Source organism: Platichthys flesus, chromosome 14, assembly GCF_949316205.1.
Source record: "Platichthys flesus chromosome 14, fPlaFle2.1, whole genome shotgun sequence".
NCBI classification, from domain to species: Eukaryota; Metazoa; Chordata; class Actinopteri; order Pleuronectiformes; family Pleuronectidae; genus Platichthys; species Platichthys flesus.
The window spans coordinates 18,160,696-18,173,931 of record NC_084958.1 but is presented as its reverse complement, the minus strand read 5'-3'; the positions used below and the strand labels follow the sequence as shown (position 1 = coordinate 18,173,931).

At 41.8% G+C, this 13,236-nt stretch overlaps 1 protein-coding gene across 2 annotated transcripts; it reads left to right on the top strand.

Moving 5' to 3' along the window:
• Positions 1–3,794: 3,794 nt before the first annotated feature.
• rgs20 (regulator of G protein signaling 20) lies at positions 3,795–12,890 on the top strand. Of its 2 annotated transcripts, none has more exons than XM_062404883.1 (5): positions 3,795–4,136; positions 10,133–10,299; positions 10,757–10,831; positions 10,922–11,156; positions 11,819–12,890. In XM_062404883.1, exons 1-5 carry the CDS (start codon positions 3,948–3,950, stop codon positions 12,005–12,007), a joined length of 855 nt encoding a protein of 284 aa, XP_062260867.1. In that variant the 5' UTR covers positions 3,795–3,947; the 3' UTR covers positions 12,008–12,890. The 2 variants fall into 2 exon arrangements, with proteins under 2 accessions (XP_062260867.1, XP_062260868.1); XM_062404884.1 differs by lacking the exon at positions 3,795–4,136 and adding an exon at positions 8,350–8,474.
• The last annotated feature ends 346 nt before the right edge of the window (positions 12,891–13,236 follow it).

The following is a 13,236-nucleotide window of genomic DNA, read 5'->3' as shown; positions in this document are numbered from 1 at the left end:
ATATTATTCTGAAAGACACCGAATCTTTAAGCCTTGCTAGTAATTGGTCTTCAGTGAAATTTGTCTCACCATTGGACATATGGGTAATTCCGTGCGTATTCTCCCACGTCGTGAGCCGCAACTGTGAGGACTTGAGGATCATGAGGATCCACTGAAAAATGATGAATGAATGCAATGGAATTGAATAGCTGTGATTCTTTGTCTCTTAAGAGCTGGTGGAAGTACAAATGCACAGATTGCTCAGTAAATCCAGGCTACGGGGGCAGATCAACCATAATGACAAACCTGTGAGTGAGCTGTGCAGGGGGTCAGTGCAGAGCTGTAACAAGAACACAAAGTTCAAGTATTCTTAAAAGCTTTAGAGTCAGGATCCCTGGACAAGTCCCAGAAACTCAGAAAATTCTAGAGGCAAAACTTTGGAGTGACACTAAAGTGGCGTCAGACCCAGGCTGCTCCTCTGATTGAACCCTTTCCGCCTGCATTCAGGGCAGAGCTGCAGAGGACTACAGATATCTTCTTTTCTAAAAAGAGCCTGTTATTTGTTCACAGCATCTGACTCAAGTAGAGAAAACAGTGCCAATAAAAGTTTTGAATCCGTCCATCTTTGACAGGATATGTGTGAAAACAAGTCTTTAGGAGCTGGATTTGTTTTTTTCATACAACTGGAACAACATTAAGTACCAGCAATGTAACGGCGGTGAACACATCATGATCACTTCAGTACTGCCTTTGACGATGTGTTTAAAATACTTCTAGATGGTCTGGATAAATCAAGTCTGTTTTTGGTCCCCTGGGCTGAGCAGAACTATTTGCACAATTAGGACATTAGGGAAAAATAGCAACATGGTAAACAATGGTGAAAATATTCAAATATTTTTGATTGATCCCAGCTTCTTTAAAATTTCATGACAACCTTGCTTTGGTTACAATAAGTTCTCGTGTTTCTCTATGTCACGCACACACATACGCTGTGAGGTACGTTTATTGTTGAAGAGTTTCAAGGTTTCCCTTTGTTGCTTTGTTATTAGCGGTGACCTCGCCGTCAGTTTGGTATTCTACAAAATGCACAACCCTAACCCTTTCTTTATCAGTATCCTATCCTGCATCAGTAAAGTGCAATAATTAAATCATTACCTCAACATCTTTTGTCAGCAAATTTGTACAACTTTGATGGTTCTGACTTTGCCAGAATTTTTTTTTTAAACCAGTGCTTTCAAAACTCGGCCAACACAGCAATTAATCCTTTTTCATACATTTTCATACTGCATGTGTTTTTCTACTGTGACAAATGTTTCTGAAAGTTGATGTTTTCTGACCACTGATTACCTGATACATATTTAGAAAAGTTATGTAACTGTGCTCTTAGCCTCTGTATGACTGCACATCCAAGATGATGATAATTCTTTCATTTTATACATCTAAAAGTAGAAGAAGATGAAATGTAACTTATATGTAAATGCTACCTTGTTTTTATTAGGTTAATTGTTAAACAAAATATACAGTAAAATATGAGAAATCTTGCTGAACCCTTGGAAACCACTGGTTTTAACAAAGCAACACAAATTGGATGAGCAATTCAGTCACTGTGGTGAAATAATTTTCAGATTGAAAATTGCATTTATGCAAAACACTGAACTTCTGAAAAATTCTCCACATAGCCTGTTGGAGAGACTGTCGTGTAGTGTCACATAGTTTGGGTCACATTATGTCCACTTGTTGGGTGCCATCTCGCTGGTATTCTTAATTAGGCTCCATCATAGAAATGTGGGTACGGTTGCTTTGTGAGGAATAACTGATGCCTTGCTGTGATTAGAAGCCGAGTCGAGTATGTGAACAATTTGTGAAGCATTTAATGGAATACAACCTTTTTATCTGGAAAAATAAGATCAGGACGCAATGATAATGCTTAATTAGTTATGTCAGCAGCTACAAATACAACACTGTGCTGAGGATTTAGCATGGACGAGGCCTGTTTTCCCAACGTTGTTCACAGCCCACTGTGCACATACGATTACCTTGTTCAATCCATATCCCTGATGAGAGTCAATAGGGTTTAACAATGGTCAATGTTTTTCTGGAATCAGGGATTGCACAGGGTTTAACGTACAGGGAGAGTGGCTAGATTTTTTGCAAACACTAAAGTTCGATTACCAATCTGCAGTTGTATACCTTCACCAGCCACACAAGTTGGAGGAAACATGATCAGAACCTCCCCTTTTATTCCTGACTGATGAGTTTGAATAAGAAACTTTGCGATGTGTGGCTGTACTCACTGCAGGTAGGACTGCTAGTTGACCCGGTTGGCCTGCACCTGATGATATTTGTGGGGACTATAGCGTCCACCGCCCCGCGGATATCGATGTTGACCCACTACACAACACTATGTGTCCGGATGAAAATACAACAACACCTAGATGGAAACACAACAGTGTCACAGCATTAGAAGGTCTGATGCCGCCTCTGGTTTGGATCCTGTGTGTTTGTCTACATTAAAATAAACATATAGCCTAAACCAGTAGAAAAGGTGCAGTGATGTGCCCCTTCTGTTCAGCACTGTTTAGCTAGCAGGGTTAGCAGTGACAGAGCTACCAGGAAAACCTTCTGGCGCTCAAAACCATCCACCACCAATGCAAAGTAGTTTGACGTGTGGCAGACATGTTGTTCTCACAAAGAAGTTTAATGGGTTTCGTGTTTTAGCTCAGTCCTCGGACCTTATCTCCCACCAGAGGTGCTCGGGCCCTCATAACCAGGGCTCCGAGCAGCAATTTGCGGGCCTGAGCACCTCAGACCTCAGGAACTGAAACGGCCGCAGGGAGAACAGGGACTGGGCGACACAGCACCTTGTTGCGTGCGTTATGTGCACCGCAGGAAGGATAAACACGTCACTTCCTGCGTCCGTCATACACTGCTGGACCACGCCCACTAATCATGCATTACGGTCCTCGCCATCGAGTTTGACCCATTGGAGAAGATTTTATCTAAATCGAATTTAGTTTTGAAAGTTTTAGCTTACCTCCTTTTGGCAGCAGATGGCGCTCTCCCTAGCACTATATAGAGATAAATAGATTGTTCAGGTCAAAAACACTCTTTTCTCTCTTCAGATCTTATAAATCTTTCACCTCATCATCTAAGACATGAGAAGATCTAACACCAGTGACACTGTGACATTCAAGCAAACTGACAACAAATAACTATTTGCTTAAAGAATTCTTTGAAATGATTCATTAAGCTAATGTTCTTTTATATAAAGACTGTTCCAATCAGCCGTGGTATCATTTGGTGTCGTGCTTGAACTTTGTGGCTTGTGCCGACGACAGAGAGCTGAAGTCAGTTGATCGCTCACACTGAAGAGCTTTGATCCGCGTGAAATTTGTGAAACGAGCAAATGTGTCAGAAGCTTCTCAGTCAAATACCACACCCTCCTGCAACACAGTGTCATCTCAGGAGTTTAAGTGGGCCTCCATGCGATTGGGGAATAGCGTCAACTGCGGCCATATGTTTCCTCGACAAAGACAGTTAACTGATGTGTTTTAATCCTTTATTACACGGGAATTCATCAAGCGGCATATATAATTACAAATGAACCCACGTCTGTCACTAGTTTTACGCTCCGTCCGTCTCACTCAGACACTAAAACCTCCTGGCTTAATCTGTCCTAAGCTGGTGAGACGCAGTAAAGCACAGAGGAATCAGGATTGCAACCAGTGGGAACATTGTCCTAATCCCCTTCTGCCCTCTCCTTTGTAAACACTCTTCTCTTGGTTAGGGTCACCAATGCTTTTTCTTCTCCTGGCCCTCTTCGTCTCTTACTCTGTCTCGTTGTCACAATTATGCTTCGGAGAAGACTCCAGGAAAACATAGAGGAGATCCGCGAGGGCCTTGTGGATTCCTTATGATCTCAAACAGACTCGAGCCTCACGTGGCGACTGAGGCTTCATGGTTGGAGCATGCCATGTGTTAGCGCGGTGAGGCAGTGGGAGATCAGGCCCACGTCTGCTCTGCGGGGGATCAGACGCAACCGGGCCCGGATGTGGCAGCGGATCCGGGACCTGGCCCGGGCCTGCCGGCACGGTGTGGGGTACCGGGTGAACTACAGTGACCCCAACCGAGAGGAGCAGGAGATGGTGTGCCTTGAGGTATGGACATCTGGTAGTTGAGCATTGCTATCGTAGGTATCATATACCTACTACTTATTAATTTTGAGCTAATAATCATGTAGCAAATACATTTAAAAGGCAAATGTACATAACAGTTTATTTTGCTCAAAACCCACATTTTTGACACCATTTGATCCACAACATGGTAATTGTTGTGTGACAGATAACAAATAACACAAGACTGTTGCTGAAAGTGTTCTAAAGGAATCAGTCTGACTGTCTAATTAAACTGTCACCTTCTTTCAAACATTATTTCCATTCATGAATCGGAGAAGAAACTGTCTTCTGTTGTTGTTGCTGTTCTTATTGCGACCAGATTGCTCTTGTTTGTAGGTCAGCAGCCTTCCTTGCTTTTGCCAAACCTCTATTTAGGGAGGCACTTCCTGTCTGAGAGAGGCTTAAGAAGATCAAAAATAAATAGATGGTGTGTCCTGAAATAGTGCCATACTATTTATGACCTCCGGGACAATCATATCAGCTCCTTTAGAAATGTGACTGATAAGTTGGTGTTAGCGTTAGAGTTAATCACCCTGGAACAATGTGTGATCGCACCCAAATCAGAATAATGTGTTTTTCTTGCTCTTGCCAACATGGATGCAGTTTGAAGTCGATGATAGGTGGAGTTATGCTACTAGTGAGTCACAACATTACAGGTTACCAGACATCAGAAGCTGTACGAGCGGGGGCTTGACAGCCAATCATTGTGTTACCTGTCCACATACACTCTCAACATTCCTTTCCCTATGAGTTCTATGGGCAATTTTTATACCTTCATCAGAGAGACATGGTAAAGACAAGACAGGAAATGACGTCTGATTGGCCAGATGCAAATGAGGGATGCTGCAGTTCAAGGTCAGCACCTTCGACCTCCAAGCAACATCTGGTTTTTGTCCCTAATTATTATAAATTTAATTCAGCCATTATACAGGAAGGGGGAAATGAGATGGACTCTATTTTGGCTCTTTGTAATTTGAATGGTCAGTGATTATAACTCGGCCTCCAGAGTGAAATCTCACTAATTTGCAGATCTTGTGATTCTGTTTCCAGCACAAACATGAGTCCAACATTTTTTTCATCGATGAAAGATCACTCTTCAGTGACCATGCAATCAACTCATCTTTATCTATTTTACCCACTTTGCTGTTCGCTGACCTGCACCTAATTTCTTATATTGTTTTGTGCTGTAACCTTTTATCTCTGTTAAGGATTAGCATATTCAGTGGCATTGTCAAAGTGGTATCCGCTCAACTCTGCAAAGAATTCCACCCATTCACAACCAACTGCTTAATTATGTAACAATTGTAATTTTACGACCTTTATGGCCCAGTTTTAAGATGATTACTTATCACAGACTCCGAAGAGACATAATTGCAGCAGTAATTACCGGCTTGTCCTGATATAGACCCAGCTACTTAAACTTCATTTCAGAGTCACTGCCACTAGAGCAAATTGACTGAATCACTCTTTGCCAAACCAGGAACACATCAGTACTCAGAGATAGAGACGACATGCCTCCCTCTATGCACGTGACACATCATTTGTTATCTATTTGTCTCATTAGTGTTTTATGTTGTTCTTTAATTCAATGGCCAAAAACTGAATTTCCTCTTGAAAGACAACATTAGAACAACGACAACAGCTCCCTGAAACATTTCTGATGAAGACAATAGTCAGACAGTCAGACAGAAATTGTGAGCGCAAAGCTACAACGACATTTCTGAAAAGAGGTCAATGGAGTTGTGTTTACCCTTAAACAACTGAGGCATCAGTCTGCATGGACACCGATCGCCTCCAGTTACCATGATAATGTGATGTTAAAGTAACACAAAGGCAAAAGAACAGATGATGGTATAACTTGGTTAAAAGGATTGAAAACTGAGTCAAGCCTGACCTTCATAGTCTAAAGATCAACTTCATCAACACTAATGGATGAAACAGAGAAAAGCAATAGAGAGAAATGTCATCAAAATCAAATGGGGAGGAAATGATGTTTCCTGTATTCTCTGATTACACACCTGATCTTCACCTTCTAAATGCTCACATATGCTGTTAGGTGATAGGTCGTTGCTTCACAATGATTCCAATCCCCATAATCACAAATGGAAAGGACTTTTCTTTCTGATCTAGTCTCACAAGCTCTGTCGTCCTCGTCTCCTGTGTGACCTTCACACTCCTTCCTCCACTTGGCATCGTGCTCTGAGAGAAAAGACACAAAAAGTGTGTGTGCTCATCAAACCACAAAAGCAGAGAGTATCACTCGTCGCTTACGTATGTATCAATCTCACATGGCTATTTGTGGGTCTGTGATACCTGACATGAGCACAAGGGAAGGTGTTCAATGACGTGTTGTGGTGAAAAAGTCACATGTTTATGTCTCTGGGGGCAATGAAGATGTGTGGACGCGCAGGGATCACCCTATATGAGCCCCATGTGAAAGTAATGAATCTGGACAGTAAAGAAATCGAAGCCTTTGCCCTTTTTGACAAGATGACAGAAGAGGTGTATACCTAATCTCTGAGTGGGTCCATTTGGATCAGGACCAGGTCTGTGCAGACACTGGAAGAGAAACAGTTCACCGCTGAGTCTTGTATTACAGATGATCACACTTCCTATTACAATGTGGGACTGGAGGGAATTGATTTTCTTGTTATCAGAGAGCATCTGAATGACAATCTGACCCAGACAGGCCCCAGCAACAAATGGTGTCAATTAAGTAGATACTTAGGTCAAATACAATACGTTGCACTGGACTTTTGCAGAATAGGTGGCTATTGAGTGCCACCTGGTGTTTATACAAAGCGAGACAGGATGTGCACACAAGAGAAAAATGTTATTCAATGGTATATGGTGGATTGCAATGAGAGTTGTGTGAAAATGTACATTTCATGACTTTGTTGCTCGATTCTGTATGAAACAGCAATTACTCTGATCCAGTGTTATACTGTTTACAACAATTTTAAATACTAGTGGTCATTTTAACTACATCGTCTAGCCAACGTGGCAAAGACTTTCAGAAAATTCATATGAGATGAGTTATTGCATCAGTATCATGTGCATGGAGAAAATAATGTTGGTGCTGTAGTCTGAGCCACCTTAAGATGGCAGTGTTGTCTTCTATATGATTACTGGTCACAAGCCTTAACTGTGGATGAGCCCAAGAATCCTCTGTGAAGGGAGCTACACTGCAATAAACCAGATGTATAATATGTTGGATGCAAGGAGGAAATAAAAAATATGATATGTGGATTTAAATCAGAGAAATAGTGCTACACAGGGAGACAGATGTACTTATATCATTTATTTATTTCTATAAATGTGTTTTGCACATTATTTGCCCAATCTAAAGAGACGCCTTTATTTAGAAAAAGAGAAACAACACAGAGAGAAAGAAACCAGGCTAGCAGCATCAGTATCAAAACTAAAGAAACAAACTGTCCGGGGGTTTTCTCCAAGATTTACATGCAAATTTAGCCAAAGTATGAGCATTAAAGTTTAGATTTAAAGATGCGACAATCCTTTAGTTACACAAAGGGTACATTTTCAACAGACTTTTCATGTAATATAGATATTTGTTCAGGTGCATCTAGTTTCCAGAGCTCATACTTAGTTAATCTAATAAATCCATGTTACATGAATTAAACAAGCAAACTGATGAAAACAGATTCAGAATAATAACAGCTAGCCGCACTTAAAACACCTTATACGTGTGTATTTGACAGTGTTGCCTTTCACATTGAGACTTTGTGATGAGTTTAAGTGAGGGCATGACTAATGGATGAAACACTCATTCATGGGACACTAAATGAGATGCGGTGTGGGGACACATCATTGAAGAATATGAATTAGAGACCAACCTTTACAGATTACATAACAGTGTTTGTCAAAGGCGTGTCATCCTTCAGCCTGCGAATGAGCGGTTTTCAGCACCACAGACAGCGACCTCATGCAAAATGCTCATTGGCAGAACTTCCTCTGCACAAGCTGTGACACATTTTTAAGATTTTGCAAAAATACAAACAGTTTATGCGGGTTTTGTTTATTTACTGCATGAGGAGATATATGCTAAAATGATAATAAACTAACATCCAACCAATCGGGTCTGCAGTACTTCGTGTAGAAGACCGGGTTGGACCAGCACAGTAAACCTGTTCCATACTGTCGGGGCTTTACGCTCCTCACTGAGCTACTACGAGTTGGAGACAGGACGCATGCGTACTGACTTGAAGCAGCCGTTCGGGGGGGAAAAAGCCTTATGTGCCATCGGATGTAATCAAGGCAAAGAATTACCTCTTCTTGCTGTGCATACATGGTGAAATTGTAAGTACTGGTATCAAACCTGATGTATCATTGCACGGATTTTGGTTGAGCGTGGCGTTTTATTAGCTCTTTTTTTCCGGCGTTTTAAAATGGCATGTCACTATCTCTCCGTACAGTGGGCTTTTAACAGATCTAGGCTGTGTCTTTTCGGTGGGTGTCCGGGGCGATGAAGCTCTATGCTTCTTCATGGAGGCACTTTGCATTGATCTGATGCGAGTTGGTTATAAATCGGTTTCTGCTGCTCTAACGCTTATAGGAACCATCAAAAAAAAAATATATATATAGAAATCCCACCGAGCCGCTCACGGGTCCGTGCAGCTGCAGCGGGATTGAAGGAGAAGAATTGTGGTTTTATGTGTTGTTATCATGCTTTTTCATTTGAATGAATGCGACCACCCCCACCCCCCATTTCATCGTCTATAGCTGTCGAGTGGAGCCATAGCGTACAACCGCAATTGTGGCCGCTTTGAAGTGCCCCGACACCCAACGCGTAAAAATATGCCATTTGGCACGACGCACGAAATCTGCAGCCCCCGAATCGGAGAGGAACCGCGCACGGATCCATTTTAGAAAATGACCAAACGGTATTGTGTTCACTGAAAGGCTGTGATAGAGCGATGCTGCGGTTATAGATTTGCAAGCTGCGCCTTCAGACCCCCCCCCCCCCCCTCCCCATACGCCAAATCTTGAGGCATTTTTTTTTCTTTTTCTGAAGCGTCTTTTTCTTGTGTCAGGCAGTAGCCTGACACAGTTGGAAGCGACAGCTTTGTTACATAAATTATCTGACAGGATTTGGCAGTGTCTGACCTGGAGATGACACATTTGTTAAAATCAGACAAGAAGTCATTCTGTGAGCAGAGCCTGTCTCTTTAGTCCACACAGGCCTGAACCTTCATGGGGGATTCTGGTGAATACGCCAGAGAACCATAATCTCGATTATAACGCGGATTTCTCACGAACACCATGGATGCAGCCTAAAGGTGCAAGACAAGCTCACAATTATTTACATTATTTGTGAGTGCATTTCATTTATTGCTCCACTTGGCCCTAGTGAGCCTTGCAAATCCGTCAATGCATTGATTTTACGCTCGGGCTTTCACAAATGGGATATTTCAGATTTTGGATTATGGATATTGGACCCATGGTTTAAAACCCATCCTGTTTTTTCACATGCAATTAGTGTATGAGGGCTCATGCATTCAGTTTGAGATTAGAGGGACTAAAATGTGCTTGGTGGATAAATATTCTGCAGCAGGAAAAACAAAACAATCAAATTATTCGTCCATATACTTTAACTCTGAGTGGAGGAACATTCCTTTACAGTGTGACCTCTGGACATGTCAGCACAGGCTAAACATTCCTGCACATATAACAGATATTGGTAACTGGTAAGTGCAATTCCAATGAATTTAACCATTCAACCATTGAATCAACCATAGTGAACGTGATGCTGTCACAACAGTGAGGGTCTCACACTGCATTCACCTCTGCTCTTGTTACTGTGCTGTTCATACCATCTTAGTTGCACTGTATCCCATGAACGCTTTGGAAGCTCAAGAGATTTTTCGTACAACGACACAAGATCTCAGTTCAATACTATACTCCTGACATCAAAACACTAAACCCAGCGCCTCCCTCTCCTCTCTCCTCTGCTGCAGCCCATGGGATCAGAGCGGATGGAGATGCGAAAGAGGCAGATGTCGGTGCAGCAGGAGTCGGCAGCGGGGGGAACTGCACCGGCTCAGCAGGGCCAGCCGGGCCAGGCCAATCCACGGGCCTCAAATGCTTGTTGCTTCTGCTGGTGCTGCTGCTGTAGCTGCTCCTGGTAGGTAGCCCTGTGTCTCAACAGCACTTTCCCAGCTTGGGTCTCGTGGTCTTGATATTTCTGCATCTGGTCTCTAGACATTCGTCCAGTAGCTTTATCACAATGTAAAACATGCGTAATTAAAGAAATCAATCCGCTAATTGATTACTTGACTAATGATTGCTGACAGAGCATTTAAAACAGTCAAGAATTATGTGATACATTTGGAAAAGTTGGTTTTAGGTCCATTTTTTAAGATTATATATGTAGAGCACATAGCGGCCTGCTGATAAATGCATGTGACAGTATATTAATTATTGTAGCATGTCTATGTTACACTGCAGTGCAAACTATAGTTGTGCACAGTAAGAAAAAGTGCAGTTTACCGTCAGTTGATTCTTTCTGTCTCGTCCACAGTGGTTGTTAAATCTCTATCTGGCTCTTCTTTAGTGTGTTTACACGTTTGTTTCATCATTAGGAATGAAGACCGGGATGAAAGGAACCGCAAAGCATCTTATGACGCCAAGGAAGGGACCTCAGACTGTGAAGACTGGTCAGTCACGTTCACTCTATACCCATCAATGAACTGTACTTGTTCAGTATGTTGACGATGAAGTCCCTCACTCCTGTGTTGTCTCTGCAGCCCTATGCCCACGTTGGAAGAGGTGCGCTGCTGGGGGCAGTCGTTTGACAAGCTGATGAGTTGCCCAGCGGGGAGGAACTCCTTCAGACAGTTCCTCCGCACCGAGTTCAGCGAGGAGAACATGCTCTTCTGGTTGGCCTGCGAGGAGTTCAGCAAGGAGGCCAACAAGAGCACGGTGGAGGAGAAGGCTCGGGTCATCTACGAGGACTACATCTCTATTCTCTCACCTAAAGAGGTTGGTCGGCACAGATTCATCTTGTCACAACTTAATGATATCTGACCAATGTTCATCTCGTAGGACATTCAAGCTAATATGCCTAATCACCGTCATAGTGAGAGATAGATGAGAAAAATAGTAAATCACTCAACCGTCAGTTGTTAGCTTAGCTTAGCTTTAAACAATGGAGGAAACAGCCAGGGTGGCTCCGTCCAAACGTGAAAAATCTGCCCACCGCCACCCCTAAAGCTGTACATCTTGATTCTGGTTTGTTTAATATGTGCAAAAACGGGAATTTAAAAACATAGAGAGACACTAAAACCTTTTATTAAAACAGCTCTGTTACACTTTACTTTAGTAGATTTAACGTGATAATTAATGATTAGCTTGTGTGTTTTGTTCCCAGTCTTTGGGCTAAGCTACGCTAATTAGATACGTAGTTACTTCATATTTGTAGATCTTCTATCAATCCATCAAACTTTATTTATATAGCATATTACAACCAATCGAATGCAATTCAAAGTGCTTCACGGGAACATTGGATGTTAAAATGCACGTTTGGATTCTGTTGTTTGATTCGCATTAAGAGAAACAAATAAAAACACCATATTTCCTAAGATGATAAATCATTGTTAAAAAGAAGATTTCTCACGCTGTCCTTCCTGATGTTTCATCCTCAGGTGAGCCTCGACTCCCGGGTGCGCGAGTCCATCAACAGGAACATGCAGGAGCCCAACATGCAGACGTTCGACGACGCCCAGCTGCAGATCTACACCCTAATGCAAAGAGACTCGTACCCGCGCTTCATGAACTCCTCGGCCTACAAAAACCTGCTCAACACTCTGTCAGAGCAGTCCCCTGAATCATAGGGTGGTGACAACCTGTGATCTTTTAACTCTCTTTACCCCCCCGACCCCACCTAATCCGTACCCTCTTTTTTTTTTTATTTATTTACTTTGTATGTTCAGTGTAGGATTACATGAACCTCCCAGGGATCTCAGCTCCGTTGTGATCTGCACCTGACCGAAGACACTCAGGTCTCAAAATCTCCCGAGGGCTTGAAATCAAAAGTACTGCTACGGATCAACATAACAAAACACTCCAAAGGAATATGAATACGTTTCCGTTTCTGATTTCTTTTTTCTTTCTTTTGATAGAAATAATCTATTTTATTTGTGTTCAGAGTTTTTTATGGTCTATTGTTTTTTGTATGTTTGTTTGGGGGGGAGGGAAAGGATTCCTACGGTAGACTATATATATTTATGAGTTTGTAAATAGTAAAAAAAATGGAATTGTGGGTATTTTATGTGGAAACGCCTGGTTCTATTTACTGCGTATGAAAATCAAAGCTCAAGTCAAAGGCTACACGTTAGCTCTACTTGCAGGCAGCTTTGTGGGGTACTGTCTGATTTGATTTCCTTTGTTTTCATCCTGTTTTTGTTACCGAACCTCACACTTTGGTACCTGTGACAAACGACTTGGCAACTCCAGTTCACGTAGAACCTGTGCGTGGTTTAAAGGACTGTACATGTGGTTAAAGTAACTCAGTGACAGTAGCTCTGTCACGTTGTGCAATTTGTTTCCTTATGAAACTCCAGTTAGCAACAGAAGGCTGTCTTATCTTTATTTACTCAATCTTATCCACAGGGAATTTCCTATTTTTTTTTTTTTTTACGTGCTACTCACTGCACACCTCATAGGTTGAACACAGTTTTATCAGAGGGACATAAGAACAATAGTATTTCTATTTACCAGATAAAGTATTTTTACTTATTTATTTATTGCCAATACAGAAAACCAATAAGTGAAAACGATATTTAAGAACTACGAGGTAGCAAACTGTTGATTACTGTCAGAAAAAGTAGAAAAGTAAAATATCCTTTTATGAAGTGATCTGGACAGAATAACATGACTTTGATTTACATAGTCTTAATATTCATCAGTAGTCTTTTGAAATTAACTGACAAAACTCTGGGTGATTTGCTTATTAGCTTCCTTTGCGGAGAGTTACATGAGAACCATGACAAGCCACTGAGCATCCTCAAAGCTCGATCATTTTAAATGTGATTATTGGCCAGACGCTTTCTGGGAGAAAAGC